At 49.8% G+C, this 27,357-nt stretch overlaps 1 protein-coding gene across 1 annotated transcript in view; it reads left to right on the forward strand.

Moving 5' to 3' along the window:
* Window positions 1-26,495, forward strand: part of CABLES1 (Cdk5 and Abl enzyme substrate 1) — a 117,023-nt gene extending 90,528 nt beyond the window's left edge. The window contains exons 5-10 of the mRNA XM_026006489.2: window positions 2,929-3,025; window positions 4,268-4,424; window positions 5,436-5,539; window positions 19,703-19,809; window positions 21,003-21,210; window positions 24,347-26,495. Of these exons, the coding sequence (XP_025862274.2) occupies window positions 2,929-3,025; window positions 4,268-4,424; window positions 5,436-5,539; window positions 19,703-19,809; window positions 21,003-21,210; window positions 24,347-24,487 (814 nt within the window). The 3' untranslated portion in view covers window positions 24,488-26,495. The remainder of the gene's footprint in view (window positions 1-2,928; window positions 3,026-4,267; window positions 4,425-5,435; window positions 5,540-19,702; window positions 19,810-21,002; window positions 21,211-24,346) is intronic.
* Window positions 26,496-27,357: the final 862 nt, after the last annotated feature.

Here is a 27,357-nt window from a genome sequence, read left to right on the forward strand (position 1 = left end):
CTAAGAATTCCTGTTTCTTTAAATGTATTTTGAGATTTATCTGTTAAGCGGAATCTTGGGCTTTATGTGAACGCGTAAAGTTTAATGCGTGTTATGGCTCCATTTCCCTTGGGGCAGGCATCAGGAAGCAGAGGGGATTGTGGTTTGAGCGTGGCCGGTTTGGTTCTGTGGATGGGGTGGGTACATCCAGCAGGGAGGGTCCCCCTGGCCAAGACAAGCCTTCCCAGGGAATCAGGAGCCTGTGAGCACATGGAGTCTGATGGGACGGTGCATGCTGGAAAAACACCCACGTCCCCTGCCGTCGGTATAAACCAGCACTGGTGAGACAGCGAAGAGCCAGGCTCCCTGGCTTCTTCAAGTAAATACTACACAGCAGACATTGTGTAGATGGGATACAAATGTGGAATGAGCCTCTGTCCCTGCCTGCAGCCAGTAGTTCATTCAAGAGCACTCTTAAAATGGGCATATTTTAATATCCTTATTTCTTTCGATTATCTCACCCCATGAAGATAGGCTGTGCTTTTTAAATTAGTTTCAGCCCTAAGTCACATTCTGTGTCTGGCAAAATGGAAACAAGGAGACGGTTGTTTGGGAGTTGGGAATTTGAGGCACGTGCTTGCTGGGGTGCGCATTAGGCGAGGAAGAAGTCCCGGAAGTGAGCCGAAGATCCTTTAATGAAATGCAGGCACTGCAGCCTTTATATCTGCTCCCCTCCTGGGCTGCCATGGCCATCCCCTTATTCCTTGCCTGGTTCAGGTTCTTGCTCTGTTGGCATTGCCCTTTGTGAGTGCAGGCATCCTCTCTGCCTTTCTTTGCTTGAGGAAGCCTTTTAAGAGGCGGGCAGTGGGGTGGGTGGTCTCTGGCATGTGTCACCCTCAGGTTCCGGTGGCCTTGCTGAGCCCCACTCTGCTCCCAGCTGCAGGTTTGAGGTCACTAATGAATGCAGGTCTCTGTTCACATGTTTTATAAAGTGATGTGACTTAAATCATCCTGGATCTCATGGTACCTCGCAGAGGAGGTGCCCCTGGGAGAACACACGAATGGCCTGAAAGTACTCCCATTGCTCACAATGTTTGGAGCTCTGGAGGGGATGGTGTCCACCTTCTGCCAGAGTGCTTACAGTTCTGAGTTACTGTCAGAGCTTTCAGAGCAAATAAATACATATAAATACAGCTTTCAGAGCAAATAAATACATATAAATACAAAGCTTGCAGACTGGGATGGGTTGATTGCTGCTTTTGTGTGACTGGACTGTTGATTGCGGAAGGGACACAGAGAGTTTTGAGCATGACCATAGATAGGATGGTGTCCCAAGGAGACTACTTTAAACAAACAAACAAAAGTAATACTAGATGCAAATTTTGGCTTTTTTTTTTTTTTTTAAGATTTACATATTTTAGAAGAGTGCGTGCATGCACAACCCTGGGTGGGGGGCTGGGCAGCTGGGCACAGGGAGAGGGACAAGCCGACTCTCCCATGAGCGCAGAGCCCATGTGGGGGGGCTCAATTCTAGGACCCTGAGATCATGACCTGAGCTGAAATCAAGAATCAGATGCCTGACTGAGCCTCCCAGGTACCCTTTGGCTGTTTCTTTTAAAACTGTCACACTTCTGCATTATAGATAGGATTATAGAGCCAGTGATTGCTCAACTAAATCAGAGAATCCCTGTTTTTTCCTTCCTAGGTGGAGAGGCTTCTTGTCTCTTTTCCCCTCACTCACCTTGCTCCCTCTCTTTATCTTGGGCCTGGAGAGTCCTGCCTGTACATTTTGTTTGTTCCTGCTTAGGTTGTGGGAGCCAGCCCCTGAATTGAATATGGTGCCTCCCTCCAAGCCACCCAGCAAAGCCACTGCCAGTCTGAGATGACTTTTTGACTAACAAGCACCACATTATAGAGAAAGAAACTGGAAAACAGTCCTTCCCAAATGTGGCAAGGGTTAAAAACTTACAACCCAGGTTGCACTGCATATCAACTGAAACAGTGTCTATGGATGGGGTCCAGGCCGTGGTAGTTTGTCAGAGGTCCCCAGGTGATTCTGATCAGCAGCCAAGTCTGAGGACTACTGTAAGGAGGGAGATTGTCCTTGACAATGTGAGCAATTACACCTGAGCTTAAACACAGCCAGCTCAGTCTTCCATCTCTCAGACAACAGGATGTGCTACAAACGGTATTGGATGCGATAACAGTCTATAGCCTACTATTCTGGTGACTTTGGCAAGCCACTTAGCCTCCTATGGGCTTTTTCATCTATAAATAAGATAATAATCACAATACCTGTCTAATAGGGTCCTATTAAGAAATGAGAGAGACAATGTGTGGAAGGCTTTGTAAATCATGAAGTGCTGTATAAATGCTTGTTAATACTGGAGATCATTCTTTTGTAGAAATATACTCATTTTCTAGGTCCCCTGGCGAGATAGCTGGGATGACTCTGGCGGCAGTAATTCCTTTGTTACCAGCAGTAATGCTGGAAACTGTTTAGGACCAGAATTCCTTTCTCTCAGCTAATAAAGGGGGCAGCGAGGAGAGGTGGTCTCCCTTAGCTTTAAAATGAAACCAATGGCCAGAGCCTAAGAGCCATTGCCCCATAATGCCCCGGGAATGCTCCCTGTCTTCCTGTTGGCTGACTAGGAGCTGAGGAGCCTGGCAGAGAGGAACATCAGTATTCCATGGGCTTCTGAGCCTGACTTTCATCTGCAGGCTTTCTGTTTCACTGGATTTCATCTATATCAGAGCGGATGAAACAAAGTAGAATTGCCCTCAGAGTGTTATTGATGGGCCGCAAAGGAAGCTCAAAGGGCTGTTCTGTTGGCCAGGGCCCCTTCGGTCATTTTCATCAGTATGACTGTGGTGTCTTTTGTGGGAAACGTCATCATGGCTCTTTTGAGTACAGACTGAAGTGTTTTTTCTTGGGCCTGTCCTCCCCAGGGATTTGAAGTTGGATGGAGGGAAGCAGTCATCAGGTGCTGTGAGCTTGAAAGAGATCATTGGTCTTGAAGGCGTGGAGCTGGGAGCTGACGGGAAGGTAAGGCTTCCTGGCTTCCAATCGGTAGGTCGTGCCCACACCACTGTGTCAGGATGCCGAGGCATCATGACACACTGTGACCCTGGCTCTTGGTACAGGAACCAGGTCTGGGGCCCATCCCTGCTCCCCTAGCATGCACCCAGAGATCCACCAAGCCAGTGAGGAAATAGCACGAGTATTTCTCTACCAGTGCTACTCATAATGGAACGCAGGATACTGATGAGTATCTCACACCCACATGTGCATGCTCTGGAATCAGAGGACCGGTGGTTTGAATGCACATTGATTCATGGTGTCAGCAAACAATGTTCCCGCCACTAGAAAGTTTGTTTTGAGTGGGAGGAGGTTGGGGAGAGAGGCTTCCCACGGTCCTAAAAAGCTGAGTCTCAGCCTTAGCACCTCACAGGAAGGCTGTCACAGTTCTCCTTATCCGCAATCCAGTGAGCTGCTGGGTGGAAGTCCAGCGAGTGAGGTTGAAAGATGAACTTTCTGTGCTGGATCCAGTCAGTCTTTGCAAACCCTTCAAAAGCCTGTTTATGGAGATGATGCAGGTATTTGCAGAAGCCATCACACGGTAGTTTGCTTCCAGCTGAAGCTGCTGGGGCAGCATATGACCTCCTCACCTCCCCTCTCCCAGAACAGCTGGTCACCACTGTGTCTGGGTGACATCAGCCCGAGCTCACAAGCAGGGGTGCATGAGTGTGCTTCTCCAAGCAGGTGAAAAGAAAAACTTGTTCTGTGTTCATTGCCGAAGGTTGAGCGTTCACCTAGCAATGAGGGAGGTGAGCTAGAGATCACATCTGCCAATGAAACATACAGGAGGCCCCAACCCCTCATCAGACACTCTTGGGGCCTGATGTGTTCTGGGATTCTGCACTTGGTGGGTTATAAGGCTTGTTCAGTGTTTAAAAAAAAAATGTAGTCTGTGTGTCATGTATTACACAACATCCCAGCAGCTTCTGGGATAGTTCTCAAACACACTAACATTTCTACCACATAACATGAGTATTCACATGAAGTGCAATATTAAAATTATATATAGCTTCAAGTCAGTTGAATTTAGGTTTTGGCACAAATAAATACCAAAATAAGTTTCATTTCTGATCTCACTGGATTTTAGAAGTACAGATGTAAGAATATGGACATGAACTTGGTGTGGTAACATAGCTTGGTTGGTCAGGATGCATAGCTAACATTGCCTGGGAATAATCTATTTTGCTCATTTTTGTTTTCACCTTTTAGACTGTTTCTTACACCCAATTTCTGCTACCCACAAATGCCTTTGGAGCCCGGAGAAATACCATAGACTCCACCTCCTCCTTCTCCCAGTTCCGTAACCTGAGCCACCGCAGCCTTTCCATAGGACGTGCAAGCAGCACCCAGGGGAGCCTGGACACAGGTAACCTTGGGTGGGGGCTAAGGCCAGGCAGTGCATGGCAGAAGGTGCCTTGGTGCACAGCATGTGTTGGGTCTTCTGTGTGCAGACTGGAGGATGGGTGCCTCTGGATGGTGTGTGAGCCCATCCCACGGGGGACATGACTTTTGGGCAAATCTAATTTCAGGCCATACAGGTTCACAGCCAGGCCATAGGGGGACCTCATCAGTGAGATGTTTCAGCCACCAACACCCAAGCTCCCTCAAGGAGAAATGCTAAGGCCATCTGTACTGTGCAGATATGGTGGGACCACCTCCCCTACCCCCCAGCCTCTCTGCCTGGGTCTTGCCTGTATTTTCGTAGTGTTCAGATTTGGATTAGGTGTGGGAACGTTTTGTGACTCTCATAGCAGGTGAGCTAACATGGCCAACAAACACAAAGGAAGGCTTGCTTGCTTTCAGCCTTGCCTCATCAAACCTTTGTAAACCTGAATAAGGGAGAAAACTATACAAAGCAGTATTATTTTTATTCTCAGAAAAATTCCAGGGGCACAGGAAGTTCCTCAGACCTGTCCAGGTGCTGAGTCTGGATGCACTGTCCTTATGTTCCTGCCATCTCTGGTCACTTACAGCTGTTTGCCCTGGTGCCTGCTCTGATCTGTGTTTCTACAAGACACGGTAGCCAGCCCAGAAGCATTCACTCTAGAAACCTGCAGCTCACATGGCCGAACTTGAGTTGCTAATTGGATCTACAGGTTTAACTAATGCACAGTTTTGGTGCTACATTTTGTAATCCCAGTGCTCGCTGCATCTTTTGTGCTCTGGGAGGTTTTGTGCTCTCCCAGGTCAGGGGGAATGATAAATAATTTTCCAAAGTGGAAAAACTGTCCGAATGTTAAGTATTTGGTGATCCCTTGTGCAGGGATCATGCTTCATCAACAAGTGGAGCTATCTCCTGAGGGACAGAGCATGCAGTGTGACTTTTTCGGCTCAATTCCCTGGGGCCCCTATTGATTATTTTGTGTATGACCCTCAGGTAGCGACCTGGGAGACTTTATGGACTATGACCCAAATCTCCTGGATGACCCCCAGTGGCCTTGTGGCAAACACAAGCGAGTTCTCATCTTTCCTTCGTACATGGTGAGTAGCGGAGGAGAGATGGTCTGTTTGCTCACTCCCTCAGCCTCACCCCTCAGGCCCCTCAGGCATGCCCATCCTAACAGGTGGCTGCTCTCTGGAGTCTAGGGGGCTTGTTCACACACTGCTCAGCCTAGGGAGCTTCTGGAGGCTCCCCAGTGTGGGTTGCTCACAGAGTAACCAGCATGGGCTGGTCCTGGGTTCTTCTGGGCACCTGACCTGCATCAACCGCTTTGCCTACCAGACTAGCTCAGGGACCCTCATCTGAGCTTACACATCTGTAGATGCCCCCACCTCCACCCCAGGGGAGAACCAGTTCCATCAGATTCAGCTCTGTCTGGAGTTCCCTGGTGACTGTAGGCTTCCACGTGCACTCCAAACAAACAATTGGCACTGGGCTCCGAATGACAGAATTATCTTCTGGGAGAGTGAAGGTAGGCCACTGTGGGCATTAAATGCAAAACCTTTCCTTGCCTTTTTTACTTCATGGACTCTTCCTGTTTTTCCCTTTGTGGTAATCTTGGTTTCTGCTTTTGGCTGACCACCATTTCCCACCACTTGGTCTGCCATTTCTCTAGACCCCAGCAGGGCCTGGCTGGGTCCTTGTACTTTCTTGGGGCAGACTTGCCCGGACTGAGCGGCTCGCAGATCTCGGGCAGCTGTGGAGGGCGGGGAGCGCTGGCTTGTGGGAAACCTGCCTGGCCAGGCCTGCCCCACACGGCATCAGGCAGGAGAGCACTGACCCGGAATGCTCCCACCGCCTCCCTGACGGGCCCTGGGGGGGCAGGGGCGGGCACAACTCAGAACATCCCGCTCCAGTTCCCTTGCTCCTGCCCAGCCCGTGCTGTTCTCAGCAGCCCTGGCCTTGGGAATGAGCACACGGTCCCTTTTTCTCTTCTGGGTTCTTGTGTCTGCAGAGGCCAGAGTGGGATTCCATTTACTCAAAGGGCCCCTGAACGTTCACCCTGAGCTGAGAGTTCTCAGCCTGGGGGATCCACCCTCCAGCCTCTCTTTTTCTTCCCTGAACATTTGGCAAGTGGCTGACACCAAAGAAACACCAGGCGGGACTCAGGTCCTCGCTACTTGCTCCCAGCATATATCCTATTCTCCCATGGCATGCTGAGTCAGAATGAATTACCAAAGGCACTGAGTTTAAAATTGCCCCTGCTTCTCATTCTCCCATCCTCATTCTGTACCTCTTAACTCAAAAAGGAGAACCAGAGCCATTTATAATTTTTTGTCCTGCTCTGTGACCTGTAAAGATTATTTACTTTTACAAAACCAGGGCTTATTCATGTAAGCTAGCACGTAATAAGTATTTAATAAATGACCAGAATCACCACCCTAATGGAAAGGAGGGAGCAACTGAAACGTCATGCCTTGTGTAGGAATAGGATTCTTTATGTTGTTCATTGCTTTATTTACTAAGTAACGGGCAGGAAACTGTGGCTGGGGGAGTCTGAGTGAGGCTGTCACCGTTGACAGACAGGAAGTGGGGGCCAAGGCTAGAGCTCCTTCCCTGGTACTCTTCTCACTTGGCCTGTGACTCCCATATCCCTCAGCAGTCAGCGGCAGAACTGCCGATCTCAGGGTAGGACGTGACAATGACTCTTTAGGGCCAACAGTTTAAAACTCCTGTGTGACCAAGAGAATAAGAGAGGGCACTCTTTTTGATCGACTGGGATTTGGCCAGGAGCTCGTCTGTAGGTCATGTTGTGTCTGGTGATAACATTGACTCTCCTTCTGAGGCCTTGTGTCAGGCTGGTGCCAGATCTTATTTTTTTCTTTAGATGGTTTCACTGTGAGCTTTGAAGTTCTGGGCTGCAGTCTTCGTGTGCATGCCTGTGCACACAGGTAATTTTTCCTCCTTGGACAGTGTGCTAGATGATTTGCCAAGTCAGCATATATGTCCTCTCCTCCTTGCTTTATGTTCCCAACTGGCTCATTTTTCATTTTACCATGTTGAATCTGCAGCCCCTGCTTCCTGTAATAGTACATGTTTTAAAGAATGAAATGGCTTGTGAACTGCATTTTCTGGTCAGTCCCATAAGATGGACATCTCTTCTGGCTGCAGAGATTGGTACTTTGATCAAATATGGGACGTCCACTTTTCAACATTGTTCTCTATCACTGATATGCATGTCCTGTGTTATTAAGAGCCTCAAACTGGCCCCCGGGAGACTTCTTCTCTAGAAGCAGGCATGGAGTTTAGGGCTGTTTCACATGCAGCTGACTTGCACGAGTAAGTGTGTGGGTTTGGGTTTTGGTTGGTTTGCTTGAAGATACACAATTTGCCCATTCAGCCAGTGTTGACTGAGGCCCTACTATGTGCCAGACCAAGTGCTTCCTTTTATGGTGGAGAACAAACCAGCTACTATCCCCATTTTCCTCAGCCTTACAGTGGGTAGAGAAGTCAGACAGTGAACAAGCAGATAAGTCACTATAGTCGTTAGGAGAGGGAAGAAAAGTGGTAGGAGGTTATGGGGGCAGGGTAGGGGGGTGGAGGTGGGAGGTCAGCCTCAAGGAAGGTTTCCCTGAAGAAATGACATTGAAGGTGAGTGTGAGTGGTAAGAAGGAGTAGCCATGCCAGGCCCCAGTGGGAAAGGCCCATGTGCAAGACTCTGTCTTGTGAAGGGATGAAAGAGAGTGAGTGTATAAAATCAGTATTTTTAACAATAAAAGTCACTGTCCTTCCCTCTACACATGTGCACACACACATGCACAAGTGGAGAAGGCAAGCCCATAGACTGATGATCCTGACAGATTTTCCATCCTTGACCACAGGCACCCAGAGCTGTGTTAGTTATAGGTGCTAACTACCAAGGTAGACAGATCTACAGGGTTACTTAGGCTGTTGAAAACCTTTGAAGATCTGGGGCCATCTTGGTCTGTGGGTTGGTGGGAGATGAGCCCTCATCATTGGCAGGGTGCTCCTTGCAGACAGATGTCAGGCCTCTGTGAAGTCTGTGCACCCCCAGCTCGTCTGTCCCCCTTCCTGGGGGCTTCCTTTCATGGTCTTTGCTGGAAGATTGGGAGGGAGGCCAGCCAGGAGCCAGGTTTGACTGTATGTGCAGCACTGCCTGCGTCCCTTCATACAGGCTGCCAAAGCATGTGGGGTCCTGCTGCCTATGCCTCTTCTCCTTAGGTCACCAGTGCAGCTCGAAGGAGGCCAGCTCAGTGGTGGCCTCAAGCCTGAGAACCAGGGTTTTGGGGTGTTTTGCTCCTGTGGAATTCCAGGGCCTGAGATGTTCATGTTGCCTCTGCAGAATCAACTCAGAAAGTGATGAGCTAAACCTTTTGTTCTATCATATCTCCCAGCTACCATTTTTTTTTTCCATATTAAGGTGTAATTTATGTATGGCCAAACATACATGTTTTAAGTGTAGAGCTCCATGAATTTTGTCATCTCTGCTTTAATCAAGATAGAACATTTCTTTCCCCTTAGAAAGTTCCCTCCTGTTCACCCTGTCCTGCCTCCTATCTGCAGAGGCAGCTGCTGTTCTGACTCTATCACCATAAACTTATTTTGTGTATTTGGTGCTGGTGCTTTATAAACATAGTCTATGTGCTTCGCCCCCCACCGGTGGTCCTCCTTTCACAGAATCTAATATGAGACTCGCTTATGTTGCATGTGTCGGTTGTTTGTTTGTTTGTTTGTTTGTTTTTAAAGAGCTTCCCCATTCCTTGTATGTATACGCCCCAGTTTGTCTATCTACGGTCCTGTTGATTGACATTTGGGTTTCTAGTGTAGGGATACCATGAATATTGCTGCCATGGGCATTCGTCTACAAGTCTTTTGTGAACATGTATTTTCATTTCTCCTGGGTAGATACACCTAGGAGTAGGCTTTCTGAGTCCTAGTGTTGGCAATATTAATCTGCTAGGATGTAGTTGGATGTGTATTTTCATTCACATGTGTTCTAAGTATGAGATAAATGGGCCACTCATGGCCACAGTTGCCTTGCCTTCAGAAACGGGAGAGTTCTAGAGGTGAATGTTTCCTTGAGGCCTAGAAAGAAGCCTGTTATGTACAAAGTTCAAGCGGCAACCCTTTACAACTGGCCTTGCATTCATTCAGAGTTAACACTGGTTTTTAACTTTGATCTCTGAGAGTCACTCCCACTATGAGCCACCGTGAAAGGGCAAAGGGGAAATTTTGAAGTTAAAAAAAAAAAAAAAACTTCTGGGTCGGTCTGGAAAGCCAAGTCGCAGCTGCCTCTGTGGTTTTGGCCCTGAAATTTTTAGACGGTGACCACAGAGTAGGAAAGTCTGGTGAGCCTGCTGGCTACACGCAGGTTCTCAGAGGGCCAGCGCTTAATGACGGTGTTTCTCGGTGTGGCGAGGGCGGGCCCGAGGCCTCAACTCAGAGCCCGCTGTTTCCTGCCCCATGGGCTGCCTGGCTTGTAATTAAAGTTTCACCAGAAAGTGGTTGTTTATCATTAGAACCTGGCAGCTGAAGTCAGTAGTGGTTTTGTTTGTTCTTCCCCTTTATGGGTGTGGAGAGCAATTAAGAGGAGAAAGTAAGCAAAAGAGCTGACTGAGATAATGCCAACACAGTCAACGTTATTTGAATGCATATCTGGATCCTTTTCCTATCCCTCTTGAACCATTTTGACATCAGAAGGAAAACTGACTATACTAATCTTTATGACGTCTATAGATATATAAACCTGGAGAGGACATCTCTTGGATTGATCTTGATAAAGTGTCTATTCGTGTATTAGTATTACGATCTAACTACTCATAGAAAAGCCCCTCCTGGGGTGCCCAGGTGGCTCAGCAGTTTGGCACCTCCCTTCCTCCCAGTGTTGTGATCCTGGAGACCTGGGATCAAGTCCCACGTCCGGCTCCCTGCATGGAGCCTGCTTCTCCTTCTGCTGTGTCTCTGCCTGCCTCTCTCTCTCTCTCTCTCTCTCTCTGTGTCTCTCATGAATAAATAAATCTTTGAAAAAAAAAAAGCCCCTCCTTCCTATTCCAGACCTCCCCAGTGTTGTGGGAATATGTCTTAGAACTTTCTCGGCACGGTATGGGATTCTGAGCTGTGAGAAATTGGAGAAATTGGTTAAAGGAAGACTAAGTCAACCTTCTGTATGGTAGGCAGTTGGGCTCTGGTTTCCCTCACATACTTCTCTTCCACTGAAAGCTCTCTTGATGACAGAGGTACTTACCAATCTGCAGGGTGGGTTTATAGAGAGCCCTGGGGCTCTGCCTTGTAAGGCTCCTTCCAGGGCCCTCAGGTTTCACGGTGCTTGAAACTCCTTCAATTCAGGAGACCCTCCTTAGGAAAAGGAAAAGGAAAAGTAACGAGTCATTATGCTAACACCTTTGCTAGGCCTCCTGAGACCTGCTTGAGGGGAAACTCTGCCGGGTACCTGCACAGGAGCTGAGCAGTGGGGCCTTTGAGACCTGTCAGCTTTTGGTGCAACTGTTAAGAATGCCTTTGTAATTGCCCTGTTCCATTGTGGTAGGTTTCGTTTTCTGGCTTTTAGGGTTTTTTGGATTGAGTGTATGTGACAGCTTTATTGGCTGTAATTCACATATCATACAGTTCACTTCTTTAAAGTGTATTGGGGTGCCTGGCTGGCTCAATCGGTGGAACGTGCTACTCTTGGTCTAGGGGTTGTGAGTCCAAGCCCCACATTGGGCGTGAGCCTACTAAAAATAAGAAATGATAAAGTGTATAATTAAGTGGTTTGTAGAACATTCACAAATTTGTGCAGCCATCACCATAATCAAATTCAGGACATTTTCGTCATCCCAAAGAGAAGTCCCTATGCCCTCAACCCTCCACCCCCTCACCCCATGGCAACTACTCACCTACTTGTCTGTCTCGGTAGACTTGCCCGTTCTGGACATTTCATACAAATGGAATCCTACACTATGTGGTCTTTTGTGTCTGGCTTTTACTTACATAATGTTTTCAGGGTTCATCCACATTGTAGCATGCATCAGTATGGTGGTTTTCTTTTAGTATTTTTTTCTTACAAAAATAATACAAAATCAAATATTAGTTCTACATTTTACCCAACATGCTGTTGCATCTGCTCCCTTTCTATTTATTTGTTTCAGATTTTCAGTGACCATTTTGTGGTCTTTAACATGATACTCCATTCACAGTTCATCAGCTCCTGCTCTGAGGCAACTGCTGAAGAAGCGTGTATTTGGAAGTGTATCCGAATACTGTGTGTGTGTGTGTGTGTGTGTGTGTGTGTGAGTGAGAGAGAGAGAGAGAGAGAGAGAGAGAGAGAGAGAGAGAGACTGAATTCCAGGCCACATCCACCCAGTGTCCTCTTCAGTGAGTTGAAGACATCTTTCAAAAAGTTTTTTCTGTATTACCAGATAAGCATTTGACAAGTTTCTGAAACTGGACCTGCTTTGTGCCTTCTGGCAAATCCACATGGCAGCTTAAACCTAGAGCCAAAGTTGTTTTTCCTGTGTTTCTCTCGATGCTTTGTAAACAATTTCATTTTGGTGAAGAGCTGCTCCCCTCAGGGCAAGGGAGGGAGAGTAAATCTAGGGTTATGGATGTGGAATCCAGTGGGTAGAAATAGCAATAAATGCTGCCCCGGGCTACAGAGGCCCTCCACTCACTCCCACAGTTTTCCTTGTGATTTACTGGCCTCTTGAGGGGAAGGGAAAAATTCATAGAAGAGCTGAGATGCCCATCTGTTTGTGGTTAGGTTAGCTAGATCCAGTGAAGGCCACTGGTCTACCTTAGCGGGCATAGAATATCTGCTTCCCAGTGTCTGGCGGAGCTTGGGGTGCCCATAGATGCGGGGCATCTGTGCAATCAGGCAGGCTAGGTCCCGTGATGCAGTGGCCCTTGGAGCTGGAAGGAGCTGCAGAGAGCACGGCCCATCAGCCCTCCTTCCTTTGGAATGTTCTGCCCCCAGGGGCTCCTGTGACCCAGAGGGGAGCTTTAGCAGTGTCTAGGGCAGAGCCACATCTGTTCAGAGCTGCCTGGGGAGATGTGGAGGGCAGGAGAATAGGGAACAAGGAGGGACTTATCAGGCCCTGAAGCAAAAACACTTCTCTGTTTCTGTGGAAACCAGACCAGCAGCGAGCCCCCCTTCACTCTCCAGCATTGTTATCGGGGTATCTGTACACCACCCCCACCCCCCAGACCGGCCTCCACTCCCTGCCTCACCTACCCCCACCTGAGGCCCTCACTGCACAGCACCATGACTGTGATGTGAGCCAGGTAAGCCCAAGGGCATTTCTCTCGCTGCTATCCTGATAAGTCAATCTTTGTTTTTTTAAAGCAAAAGATACCAGTGTGTCCACAATAGAGGGTAGACTCTTCCAGATAGATGACTAAGTTCTGGTCTTACCGTCTCTTCCTGTCATCTCGGAAGGTAGTTATGGTGTCAGCCCCAGGTGGGGCCCTCCTGACCTGGCCTCCCATCTCTGATGGGCAGGCCCCTTTCCAAATTGCACCTCTGGACATTCTGCGTTCTGGATGGTCTCCCCACAGCCGACCTTCCTCTCTTCCCTTCTATGCAGCTGTGTATACACAGCTTCCTTGTAGGCAGGCAGCTGCAAGAATGTGCGCTCAAGCTACCTCTCATTCCAAGAGTGGAATGGCCGTTCTGCAAAATCACAAGCACCACAGAGAACTGGAGCTAACTGCCTGCCACACCGCCTGGCCCAGCTGTCAGCCTCTGCTGTGGTCTTTAACATGATACTCTACATGGAGCTCTACATCTGGCCTATCCCATGGCCTGGAATTAGGTGGCATTGAAAACATTGGTCACTCAGTCTGTCCCACGCCAGGAAGGAACCACAGCCTGTTTATTAGCACTTTGATTGATTGTAATGCACGCTGACAAAACCTGCGCGTTGAGTCTATATATTAGACTAGTACATAGGAAAGTTCATAGGAAATGTAGCACCTTTAATTCATTTTCTAGTATATAGGAAAGTATAGCACCTTTAATTCATTTTTCTCTCAAGCCAGAAGGACTGAGTAACTGGGGGCCTGTAGTAACCCTGTGCTTGCAGCTCAGCCTCCAGTGCTACCTCCTTGGCTCATCTCTGTCACTGGAAAGAGGGTTGCTGCCTTCCAGCTGGTTGAGAAGTCCCACCTCTCAAGACGTTGTAAGGTACCTCAAGACAGGACCACACAGGAGAGTCATGGCTGCTTATCTTCCAGAGAATAATTGTGAACAGGAACTGGAACAGAGGACAGCAAAGACGATCATCCACTCTGGAAACTGCCTAATGTGGCGGCCCTGGGCTCAGGGTGATTCAGCCAATACCCAGAGTCTGGGCTGTGCGGGGTCAGTATGGAGCAGTGGGCTCAAGGTGCAGTGGGCGAACAAGAGTCTGGGAGCAGATGGCCCTGACTGGACTCCGAGCAGGTTTTTTTTTTTTTTTTTTTTTTTAAGATTTTATTTATTTATTCATGAGAGAGAGAGAGAGGCAGAGACATAGGCCCCTTGCAGGGAGCCCGATGTGGGACTCAATCCCGGGTCTCCAGGATCACTCCCTGGGCTGAAGCTGGTGCCAAACTGCTAGGCCACCGGGGCTGCCCCAAGCAGCTGAGTTTAAGTAGGACCTGAAACAGCCCCACAAATCTCGGGGTGCCTTGCCGCAGGTGATGGGGAAGCCAGATGGAGAAACCGAAACACAGAATCCTGAGCGGTTTCCCTAAGCACCCCTGCGTGGTGGAGCTGGGGTCCGACTTGGGGGTTCTGGCTCTAGGGTTTGTGATTTCCTCCTGCAGACCACAGCTCAGAGAAGCAGAGACAGAAGGAAGACTGAAGAGAGAGCCTTATCCCAACAAGCACAGGAGGTGGGAAGAGAAGAAAGTGGGAAGTGCTCCCATACTCTGTGGCCAAGGCCAGCAGCACCTGCTGTCTGGGTCAGAGCTGAGGCCAGTGGAGACAGCTGGGATCAGAGCACAGCAAGGCTATGTAGTAGCATCATTATGAGCAAGCACCACTGCCCTGGGATGAATGGTGCCCCTGAAAAACAGGTTGACGTCCTAAGCCCTAGTACCTCAGGTGGCCCTAAACCTGTAGGACTTGATGTCATTACAAAGAGACCCAGAGAGAAGACGGCCATATGAACAGACACATGGTGAGAACACTAGGTGATGAATGGCAGAGACCGCAGTAATGTGTCTACAAGCCAGGGGATGCCTGGGACCAGAAGCAAGGAGAAAGCAAGGAAGGATTCAGGCCATAATTATAGAGAGAACAGAACCCATCGGACACCTTGATCTCGGACTCCTGGCCTCCAGAGCTGAAACACTGTAAATTCCTGTTGTTAAAGCCCCGTGGCCTCTGGTACTTGGTTATGGCAGCCACAGGAAACTGATGTGACCACTTTGGCATTATCTCCCTGCCCAAGGTGCTCAGCCTGACCTTTACAATTTACTACCATCCTCCTCCTGTCTTGAGTCTGGAAGGCCTTTCATCGCCCCAGCCTGCCTCACCACCATTGATGTCAGCAAACCCACTGAGATGATGGCATTGTCGGGCCCCTGCCTCACACACAGTGGCCACAAATTTACAGTAGTCCGTGTTCTCTCCTTCCCCAGGTGCCTCTGGACTTCCCAAAGCAGCCACCCGGGAAGTGCTGGGCCCAGCTCTCCCACGTCCCTCCTATGCCTTCCTCCAACAGAGCCCCTCCCTCTGCCACACTGCCCTGAAGGCTGCCCACCCCCTGGGGGTCAGGAAATGGGCCTTGATAGAGATGGAGATCTGCAGAGATTACCCCACCCAAAAATGTACCATATCTATTTTAGAAAAGACCCAAAGAGTAGCCCAGTGAAAGCCAAATAAGTGGAGGATGCCAGCAGGCTTTCTACTCCATGCTGGGAGCAGTGGCAAGGACATGACCACAAGGCTGGAAAGTCCACATAGGGAGCGTGATGCAATGTAACCCTGGAAGGCAGGGCTCTGCCCCCGAGAAGATGAATTCGAGGGCTTGGCTCTCCCTGTAGCTGGCGTGTGCTGTCCTCACTGGGGCCAGGTGCTCAGTGTCTGCTCACTGGCCCCCTTCTGCCCTCCCCCCCCCCCCCCCCCCCAGGACCAGCCTGGAAATAAATGTATGTGTCCACTGCTCTCAGGAAAAGTAGGCCCTGGCTCTTAACCCAAGAGCTAGGACAGGGTTGCTTGTGAAAACAAGAGTCTCTCCTTCAAGGCCTGAGTCCAGGGTTGCCGGCTAAGCAGGATTTAGTGTTTGTGAAGTCATTCTGAAATTCGAACTGGTCAGGAAGTGGTGTGTGAGGTTCCTCTGGGGTAAGACTTGGTGCCCTGATGGGCCTTCCTGCCCACAGACCCTCCCCATGGGCTCTGCCCTTACCCTATGTCTTCCCAGGTGAGATTTGCTTATGACGGCAATCCGCGCCATCAGGGAAAGGAGTGCGTGCCTCCTCAGTTATGGTTCCATGGTGGAAGAATGGCATCCATGCAAACTAGTTTACAGAGGAAGGGGTTTAGCATGGGATACTCAACAACTTATGGAGGCACTGGAAAGGCTGACCACACAGCCTAAGTTGGGGTTTCAGGGATGATCCCAGACCCACACTGCAGAGCCAGGCCACCCCTCACCTCTTCCTTGATCAGGGCCCACGTTGCTGGTTGGGAACACAGAGTGGCTGCCAGTGTCAGACCTGGTGCTGCCACTGCCACCCTCGAGTGCCTCTACTGGTGAAATGGGCACCCAGGCAGGACTCCTGGACTCCTGCCGACACTTGGCAGAACAGAAGCATGGCTTCCGCATTATGGTGCCCTCTTGGGCTGGTGCATTGATGGAAGGAATTGGAATCGTATTTGGAATCCCATCTGCAAAGGAGTCAAGAAGTACAGCCAAGTGGGTCCTGTTTGGGGGGGGGGGGGGGGTGTCGGATATCCAGACCACTGCGTATAATGCAGCTGAATCGCTGAGGAGTGCCCCGACAGCCAGGGCTTTAGGGAAGCCGGTCCAGCAGGAGGTGGCTCCAAGCTCAAGCGTGGATGGGTGCTGCCGGGTGAGGAGACCCAGGTGCGGGGAAAGTCTCCTGGGAAACATCACGATGTGGATCCAGGGCCCCACCCTCACATGCTGACTCGCCGCGCCTGGAGCAGAGCCCGGATTTCTGCCGTCTCCCATTTCCATGCTCTTGATAAAATTCTCCAGTGTCCTTTAGGTACATCATGTTCTTGTTCAAGCTTCAGGAAAACCCCCTGAAGCAGCCTCGCCAGGTGTTCTTCCTAGTTTCAGGGAGGGGAAGCTGAAGCCTCAGGAGGTTGAGTATCTTTCCTGGAGTTGCCACGTGGCTGGAGGCAGAGCCGCTGACAGCAGTCAGCCCTTCCTACCTGCTGCCGGTCTCGAGTTATCTCCACTGCTCATTTTAGCCTGATGAATGGAACTGCACTGAGGCAGTACATGTGGCGAGCTGGGAGACCCGGCTCCAGTGCCGGCCCCGCCCCGTCACCCCTATGAGCCTCTGCTTCCATACCCGTGAGACGAGGTGGCTAGCACACACCTGCAGGCTTCTCTTCTGGCAGTGGGAAAGCAGAGCTGCTGTGGTTGCCACAAGGAAGGCTCCAGACCACCCTTCCCAGTCCAGGATATCCTTGCTTGGGGCTCACAGGGCTTCAGTCTCCAACAAGAGCTGGCGAGGGTTTTCTTGAGACTTTGATCCACCAAGGAAGAGCAGGAGAGGCTGGCTCTGGGAGTTAGGGATGCCTGGTGTGGGGCAGAAGAGAGGGAGGGAGGGCTGGGTATTTAGGAAACAGAAGTAGTAGCTGATGGGCCAGTGGGCCCAGCATGAGGTAACGGTGTTAGATGTAGTTCCCCATTCTGCTGCCTGTTTCCTAAATGAAAAATCTTACATCCTGTTCAACCCGGAGGAGACGTCTGTTTGGGATGATAAACGCATCTTGGAGGGCTGCCACAGGGGAAGCATCCACTCTGCCAGACATTGAGTGGCCTCCATAAGGTCCCATACTTCCCTCCTCTTGCTGCCCAGCAAAACGTCACTACACACAAGTGTGTGCCTGCATCTGTTTGCACCCTGGTGCCACACTGCCACTTACTTGTTCCTTGCCAGCACTTCACAGGTGCATAGAGTGGGTACCAGAACCAGCATGTCCTGGGCCACCTAAGGGAGAGCCTTCTTGATTGGGCCAGAAAGACAAGGTACCACAGAACTCTTGGCATTGCACTGAGTCTGTTTTCACCCAGAATTTGAGAAAGTTCCATAGGAATTTGGTGGAACCATTTGAGTTCATCTTGCTATGGTTTGCTTTTACTTGCCAAGCTGTTACAAAGGTGCTGCTAATATCAATGTGAATTTGGATGTGCTGGCTCTTTGTCTCCTCTCCGTTACTAACGGACACCAGAGGCCTTCCACGTGCCTGTACAGCCAAGCATCTTCTGAATGGAGGTGTTTACAGATAGCTACCCACTTGTGCAGGAGCCCTGGAGGAAAGCTGTGATGCCTCCACTAGAAGAGGCCAGGCCACAGCAGCCGTCCACGGGACTGTTCCCTACCCAGCAGAATCCAAACTTGCTCTTTTCTCGGGCTCTGCCTGGTAAATATCACTGCCTACAGTCAGCCAGAGAGGCATCAGGCATCCTTGTTGCTCTTCGAAAGTAGGATCCTGAGGAGGAGAAGTGAGGCTAACCTGGTGAGATCCAGCCAGAGACTGTTACGTTCAGAGTTGATAGCATACGGCACAGACCGACCAGGAAGACCCAGGTCCTCAGAAGGACCTCGAACGAACCAGTCTTTAAGGATGGATAGGATTAAAAGGGGGGAGGGGGAGGGCATCTGACTGGCTCAGGCTGTGGAGCCTGCAACTCTTGATCTTGGGGTTGTGAGTTCAAGCCCCGCATTGGGTGAAAAGCCTACTAAAAAAAGGAGAGGGGAAGAGGAAGAAACCCAAGGTTTCCAGGATTGTTAACAGTAGCTGACACCATGTACACATGATGGAAGATTATCCAGCCATTAGAAGGAAGGGAATTCTGGGCAGCCCGGGTGGCTCAGTAGTTTAGTGCTGCCTTCAGCCCAGAGCCTGATCCCGGGGATCAGGGATTGAGTCCCACGTCAAGCTCCCTGCATGGAGCCTGCTTCTGCCTCTGCCTCTCTCTCTCTCTCTCTCTCTCTCTCTCTCTCTCTCTCTCTCTCAAATAAATAAAATCTTAAAAAAAAAAAAAAGAATTCTGACACATGCTACACTGTGGTTGAACGTGGAGAACATTGTGCTGAGTGAAACAAGCCAGCCACAAAAGGACATACTGTATGATTCCACTTGCATGAGAGACCTAGAGAAGTCAGAGACTGCAAGCAGAATGGTGCTTGCAAGTGAGAGGTGGGGTGGGGGGGAACCCCCCCCAGAGTGATGAAAGTTCTGCAGATGGATGATGGTGATGGCCACACAGCATGAATCGACTTCATGCCACTGAACTGGATACTTTAAATGGTAAATTTTATGTGGTGTATATTTTCCCACAACTAGAAAAATAATAGCTAACATTTATCAAGTGCTTGCTGTATGCCAAGTGCTGCTCAGAGCACTTCCATAGTTCTCAAAATAGCCACGTGAAGGTAGACACTGTTAGCTGTTCTCATTTTACAGATGGGGAGCCTGATGTGTGGGGTCATTAAATAAGTGTCCCAGGGTCAGATGACTCACGATGGTCACATGTGGATTGAACCCTCAGGTGTGCAGGTGCACACCCTATGCCCTCACCCCTGTGCTGAGTAACAGACTGAGGCACAGGACCTGCAGGAGGGACCAGAGGCTGCTGTTTCCGGATGTCACCCAGTCCTGCCGTAGCAGGGATTCGTGTTCTCTCTGCCTCCAGAAGCCATGTGCTGTTCAGATGCTCAGGCTCAGTGGGGCCCTTGATGTGGCTCTCTTCCGGGCTCCCCATTGCTCGGTGGTGTCCGAGATTGTCGTTGGCCATAATATATACATGTAACCGTTCACCCAAGACCCCTATATATTAAAGAGTGACCCAGGGTATACCTGGGTGGCTCAGTCAGTTCAACGTTTGGCTCGGGTCTACCCTGAGATCATGGCCCACGTCCAGCTCCCTGCTCAGCGGAGTCTCTGCTTCTCCCTCTCCCTTTGCCCTCCCCACCCCAGGCTTGTGTTTTTGTCTCTTTCAATTAAATAAAATCTTTAAAAACTTTAAGAGTGACCCAAGTTGTCCAATCTGTTACAGACCACAGTAATAGACTATGTGAAGCCCTCAGATCTCAAGAAGGACATGAATGAGACCTTCAAGGAGAAGTTTCCCCACATTAAGTTAACACTCAGCAAGATAAGGAGGTAGGTGAGGATCAACATCCACTTGAACTTTCCAAACCCTTTCCTGGTGTGCATTAAGCTCATGCTTTGTATGGCTGGTTCCTCCTGTAGTTCCAGGGAAATCATTTACACAGGTGTGTGCAGCAAGATGAGGCTCATCCGATGCTGGTGGATGCTTGCCTGCATGAGTGAGAGCCAAGGAAGAAGGACAGAAGACCGAGCTCTTGACATGAGTTAGTTGACAGGGGTCTGGGGGGAGCTTCCTTAAGTGAAAGAATAATTACTTCATACTGTCTGAGGCTTAACAGTTCAGTAAGGGTTATGTTACAGAAAACTCATTCTCTGCTTTCTCAAATGTAGACAAAACAGAAAACGGTTGGTTGGATAACATTTGAGATAATTCTTCACCCACAGTCATTCACCCAAGAGTTGACAGCCACACCTTACCTTTAAGCATTTGGCAAAACAAAGCAAAATCAGACCCATCTTTTCCCTGTAGCTGATTGGATTGACTTCGTGGTGACCCACATGTGCCAGCCTGGAGAGAAGTCGGGTTGTGTGTGTACACCAGGACAGATTTTCAGTGCATGTAGTGATGGAGGCTAGACTATGCGCCAACACGGCGTTGGAGTAGGTGCCAATATTTACATGCTGTGTATTCCAATACTGACTTGATTCTGGCATGTTCCAAGCCAGAGAAGTGTGAGAAAAGTGATATATTCACACTTTGTCCATTTGCTGGGTAGCATTCCTAAGTACACTGGCTGTTTTGCTGTTAGCCTAACCCCTCTTCTGCCACAGTTTCTGAACATGACGGATACTCAGCAGAGTTGGTACCAAGCACCTAATTTAAATCTATAGGTGTCTCTCTGGAATGATCATAATTCCCCTCTGCAATTTCCCTCTTTTCCCTTGGACAGCTTTACTTCTAGTTTCTAGAGACCCTCAGACACCACCTGGATTCAGTGTGGTCTTCTGTGTCCTTGTTGACATGGTCAGTACAGTTTCACCAACAGAGAAGAGCCCTAGCAACTTAAGTCTGTTGCCCACGTATAAAGGAAATTTACCCCTTGGGATTTAGTCCCATTCCACGTCACCCTTCTGGGAATGAGAAAAAGGAAATGCTTTCGGGATGCACTAGTCTTTTTTTTTCTTTGGGGTCCTCTGAAACTCCCGAGTTCTAATAATGTTCCTTTCTTCCTGTCTTTCTATAGTCTGAAGCGAGAGATGCGGAAGCTTGCCCAGGAGGACTGTGGCTTTGAGGAGCCCACAGTGGCCATGGCCTTTGTCTATTTTGAGAAGCTCGCCCTCAAGGGAAAGCTAAACAAACAGAACCGGAAGCTTTGTGCCGGAGCATGTGTACTATTAGCAGCCAAAATCGGAAGTGACCTCAAAAAACATGAAGTCAAGCATTTAATTGACGTAAGTGACCTGAGTCCTGTTGCCTGAGGAAGCATGTGGGAAGAGCCTGGTTGGTGATCCTGCCCAGGAGAATTGCTAGTACCCACTGAGAGACCAGGGCTGTGAAGTCATACTGCAGTGCAGGTCAGGCCCCACATCTCAGGCTGCTCTAGAACAGAGGGATGATCCACTTTGACAAGACCGAAGATCCCCAGTATTGGGTCAGGCCATAAAAATCCATTTTCAGACACCCTGGGGGGTGAAATTACTCTCAAGCCACAGAAGCCACTGCAGTGGGAAGGGGACAGGGGCTTGTGGGCAGTGTGACCACAGAATGTCCGTCAGACACATTGACTCAACAGACCTTGGCTTCCTTTGGCCTTAGTTGTCTCTTCTTTAAGGAAGGGCATGGGTTTGATTGAGTGGTACCTCTTCCTTTTAAAGGAGAGCCCCATCAAAGCAAGGAAACCCAGATCTTGGGTGCAAAATGCCTGTTTTGAAATATACTGTATTCGTAGAAAACTTGAGATGCAATAAAACCAACAGATCAGGTGACAGTTGCCATTGAAAAGATAGCTTCCTATCACGGTTCCCGAGAGAAGTGGCTTAGCTCAGTCTGCTGAGCAAAATCACATTGACAGGGTGGCTTCAACAGCAGACATTGACTTCTCACAGTTCTGGAGGCCCGGAGTCCAGGATCAGGGTGCTGGCGGCTTCGGGTCCTGGCAAGAGTGCTCTCCTTGGCTTGTATGTAGATGGCCTCCTTTCATTGTGTCCTCACGTAGCAGGGAAAGAGATAGGCTCTCTGCTCTCCTCTAATGGCACTCATCACATTGTGAGGCCTGCACTCATCAGCTCCTCAACCTGACCACATCCCGGAGCCCCCCAGTTAATATCTTGTTGGAGGATAGGATTGATGGGGACACCAAACCATGGGGAGCCATGTGGGGAAGTACTGTGGTTGGTCGTGAGGCAGAGGAAGAAGGGGGAACTGTGGGCTGGATGGAGCCTCCTGTTTCCATGGGAAGGAAGAGGCAAGGCAGGGTAAGTGGGCTTCAGACTGGCTAGCTAGAATCATTCCAGTTGACTCTGGGGCAGAGGAGCTGTCCTTACTGGTTCCCCTGGCCCTGTGTGAAACATTTGGGCAGGTGGAGAGTGGTCTGGAGTGTGAGAAGGGGATTGAGGAGATGGTTGAGGTATGTCTGGGCCTTGGATGGGTTGGTTTGGCATACAAAAGATGTACCCACGAGTAGTTGGCTGGTCCTAGAAGGGGGGTGGGGGCGCCCTCTTGGGTCTGCAAGGCCCCAGATGGCCAAGCGTCAGAATACAGAAGCTACAAGTTGTGGTCACTACGATACCCTGTGGGCTAGTTGTGCGGCTAGATCAGGGGCACGGGAGGAAGAGCAGAAAGGGAGCTAATGTAGGTACTTCCCACCTAAGAGCATTCTTTTTGCTTTATCATTTTTATTTAAAGTTTACAGTTCAGGGGATCCCTGGGTGGCTCAGCGGTTGAGTGTCTGCCTTTGGTTCGGGGCATGATCCTGGGGTCCCGGCATCGAGTTCCCCATCAGGCTCCCTGCATGGAGCCTGCTTCTCCCTCTGCCTGTGTCTCTGCCCACCCCCACCCCACCCCTGTCTCTCATGAATAAATAAAATCTTTAAAAAAAAAATAAAGTTTACAGTCCACTGATATTAAGTGCATTCATATTGTTGTGTGGCCATCACCACTGTCTGTCTCCAGAACTTTTTCATCTTGCCCAACTGAAACTCTGACCCCCTTCACCACTAATACTCCTTTCCCTCTCACCTCCCAGGCCTTGGCCACCATTCCTTCCATCTCTGAGTATGACTTCAGCTGTCTTGCATAAGTGGAATCATAAACTATTTGTCTTTTGTGACTGGCTTGTTTTTCTTAGCATTATGTCTTCAACATGTGTCAGAATTTCCTTTTTAAGGCTGACTATGTATAGTCCACATTTTGTTTATCCATTCATCCATCGATGGAAGAAAGTGTTAAGTCAGTGCTTTACTGTTTCTTTTCTTTTCTTTTCTTTTCTTTTTTTTCTTTTTTTTTTCTTTTCTTTTCTTTTTTTGCTTTACTGTTTCTAAGAAATGGTGCATAATTGTCTAGCGTAGAGTATATACTTCTAGGAACATGGAGGGCATCTTTGGTTATCAGATCTGAGCGGAGAATCAACAGGTTTACATAGATACTCCCTGAACTAATCTTTACAAGCACGGTGTTAACACACATGTAATTGTAGTTGAGTAACATACTGTCCAGCAAAAGCTGATAGTGTCCATGCAGAACGTACAGTTCCAGGCAATGGTTTGACATTTGCAGTAGCAATTAACCTGACTCGAGGTCCCATCCTAGTTAAACAGTCTGAACGTGGCCACTAATGTCTCTGCTGGGGAGTTGTTTTTATTAAGCCAAAGCAGAATGTGCCCTGGCGAAAACAAGGCCTTTCCTACCCACCTTCCCACCAGGTTCTTCTTCTCTACCTCTGCAGCCCTCCCAGCTGGGTGGAGTGAGAGGCAGTGCCCGAGGCGAGCCTCAGGCATGAGCTGAACACAGCTGTGTGCTCAGGCCATCCACACCAACACGCCCCAGCTGTACGACGCCCTGAACATGAGGTGATCTCAGCAGGCCTTGGGTGCTCGTGTGAAATGAAAGGACCAAACTACACAGTCAGCTCACCTAATCCTGAGCTTATCACATGGTCACTACTGTCGTAGGCGATTTGCTGTCTTTTTAGTCTTCTCTCCAAGCCTCTACTTGAAACAGGTGTTGAGTTTGGAGCTCAGCATTGCAGTTTACACCCCATGTTTTCTCTCATCTGTGAAGTGGGCATAAAAGTAGCATTGACCTTGCAGGATTATTGAGAGTAGTAAATGGAGTGATGGGATGGATGTTGGGCTCCAGGCAGACCGTGGGTCTTGGGGGCGGTTGGATTCCTTCTCCACTAGGTCTGAGACCAGGAAGTACAGCTGATGGGCCGCTCCCCCCGCCCCGCCCCTTCGGCTGCATTCCTGCGCATAATGGGTTTCTCTGTAAACACTCCTTGGTGGGTGGATAGAGAGCTTACACGAGCAGAAGCCTAGGATTTTGATTTCAATGCTAAAATGTTCTTGGTTTCCTTTCATTCTGTTGCAGAAACTGGAAGAGAAGTTCCGGCTGAATAGACGAGAACTGATTGCCTTTGAATTCCCAGTGTTAGTGGCCTTGGAGTTTGCTCTTCATCTGCCAGAGCACGAAGTCATGCCCCATTACAGACGCCTGATCCAGAGCTCCTAGCACAGGCCCCAAGGACGGGTAGGGACCGCTTCCTCTGAGCTTGTGGAGCAGCACTTACTACTGGAAATGCAGAAACAGAACTCGACATACCAACCTGTTTTCCTCTCAACATGTCTTTGTGGAGAAGCAGTACCGGAAACTTTTCAGGAAGTCCTGGTCTGGCTAGCTGGCATGAGCCGTGAGCGGGTGATTACGCGGCAGCTGAAGGGGAGACCCGTGCAGGAGGTGGCCAAGGGCCTTTCAGCTTTCACCTGGCTGGCATTCCCAGCTGTCCCCGCCCTGCTGGTCTTCTGGGCACAAACAGACCTCGCAAGCATGGTCCATGGTCTCCCCTGCAGACCTGGCCCCACGCAAGAGAGCAGAGTTCTAAAGCAGAAAGGAAGAGAATTTACAGTGGCTGGGGGAAGCTTTTAAAGGATACCCTTACTGTGTCAAAACAGTTTGCCAATCTGTTTTTGTCTCCGCTCTTAGAGGTGTGCGCACACACCCAGGAGGGAAGGGGGCGTGAGAGTGTGAGAATGTGTGTGTCAGAGCTGCCACCTGCCAGAGCACGGACCTCTGCCTGGGGGCGAGAACCAGCCCGACCTTCAGCAGTTCTAGACCATCTCTGGGCAACTGCCCCTCTCTCTCTACCAGACTGTCTGACATCCTCCGCCCTTAGGAAATGCCATAGTTTCTGTTACTGCTCCTACCACCAATGGGACAAAGAGGACGAGTCCTCGATGCTGGACAGGCCACATGGAAAGGCATGAAGTGTGGCACTCTATGCCTTTCCGAGGCCGCACCGCGTGCTTATGGTTGACCTTCGCACTTTCCCGCTGCGGAGACGGCTGGGGCTGCTCCGCGGTGTGTATCCTGTGCTCTATGTTAGAGTGCATAATAAGCACATTGATTGTGCTCGCTCTATATACATGTTTTCTAGAAATCCAGAGTAGGTGGGAGACATATGATTGGTGTTTGGAGGCGTCTGACCGCTGGGACAGACTGCATCTGAAGCTGAGGTTCGGTGGACGGGAGAGGCAGCAACTTCTCATCGCCCCGTCCACTGTCTGTGCAGAACTTCCGCTATAACTCGTCCTGCCTGGCTGGCACGTCAGGGGTCCCGGGGCACGTCACAGCCACAAGAGCTGTGCCTGCTGGACTTCACTGGACAGGAGGAGGCCCGGGTCCCCGTAGAAAGAAAATTAAAATATTTTGTTTCTATATACATGTATGTGTATGTGTAGACACACATGTCACCGGTCACCCCTTGCCCAGGATTACTGATCGCTGTGCCACCATCCCCACTTGCACACAGATGGGAGCTCCTCACATCAGCTCAGAGAGCAGGTGACAGGGAAGCCGAGCACGCGGCTTTAGTTAGCGGAGCCGGAAAGAATCCCGACAGTGGCACAGGATGGAGGGATTTAAGGAACAGCTGGGGAAGGAACAGATTACTCCCCTTCCCCAGACTCCTAGATTTCAACCAAATTCAGTACTAAATATTTTGCTAACAAGTATCCTGGGCTGGATTCAGTTTTAAGACCATGATTTTGTTGGGGGCCATGATGAACACGACCTCTAAGTCAATTGACATTTAAGGGGAGGGGTGCCAACTGTTGATGAGGCGTAGTGTTCAGAGCGTCTCTACCGCCTGAACTAAACATGCCATTGACCTTCCTGTCCTGGTGGCTGGCACATGCTGCCCTGATGAGCCACCCCAGGGTCGCAGCCTGCTCAGCTCCCCGGGGAGTGCCTGGCAGATGGGAAGCCTTTATGAGGAGCAAGGCCACTGGCATCTAGGAACTGCCCACAGAGCTCCCCACTGTCCATCTGTCTTGAATCTCCTGCCAAGCTCAGGGGGACATCTGGTGGGTGACCCGTGCCACCAGGGTCCTTCCTGTGTTTCAGAAATCAAGCTAATGTTCTTGAATTTGGGGCTGTTTGGTTTTTAGCATTTATCAAGATGAACTTTAAGTTGTTGGTCCATTATTTTAAAAAAAAAAAACAAAAAACTAATTTTAAACTATTTTGGCCTGTGGATTTGTTGAGTTGGGGAATTTTATTGGTTTTAATTTAGTTGGGAGAGGGCTCAGAATGAAAGATTTTGTCAAGAGGCTGCTTTTGCTTGTCCTTAACGTGGGCTTTTTAAAGGTGGGGGAGGATGAGACGGAGGGTAGGGGACGAAGACCACTGCCAGGGCCACCCCTGTGAAGTGTGCCCCACACACTGCTCTAGCCTTGGGGCCTTGACAAGGAGTCAAGGAGCCTGAGCCTGTGTGGAGAGGAAGCGGGCCCCTTGGCAGACTGTTCTAGAAGACCTTGAGGCTCTGCCCTTTTCACCCTCCACCACAAGGGGCAGCTTCAGCCCCCCTGCCAGTCCCACTTCTTCAGACCGTCCCTGAAGCCTCCCCAGCTCTCCCCGTGCACACACGTCTGTGGGGAAGCCCTGCCTGGCCACGTGCCCCACAGGATGGCACTAGCGGCTCTGCCTGACTCGGTTTCCCCACATTGGACTTGCCAGGCGTGACTATTAAGAGACGGATACCAACCAAGCAGACAGGCTAGTGCAGCCCCCTGGGGAGGAAGTGGCTGCTGCTGCCCTGTGTCCCAGTGTAGCTGCCCCGGAGCCTGGGCCTGCGCAGGCACAACAGAGATCACCACTTTCCCTCTATCATCCCCCTTCCCGCCCCCCGTCAAACCTACACAACGGGAACATACCAACTGCAAAGCTGTTCATTTTTATGTCTTTTTCCTTGTTTTTAACTAAGAATTCCCCTAACTGCAGTTGGCATGGTCTTCACCCAGTGGGCCCATTTTGGGGTGGCCCCTTACTGCACATGAGCCCCTCCGTACTAGAGGCCCTGCCCTGCAGATGCGGCAGCAGGTGAT

The sequence above is a fragment of the Vulpes vulpes genome, chromosome 13 (assembly GCF_048418805.1).
Source record: "Vulpes vulpes isolate BD-2025 chromosome 13, VulVul3, whole genome shotgun sequence".
Classification (NCBI taxonomy): domain Eukaryota; kingdom Metazoa; phylum Chordata; class Mammalia; order Carnivora; family Canidae; genus Vulpes; species Vulpes vulpes.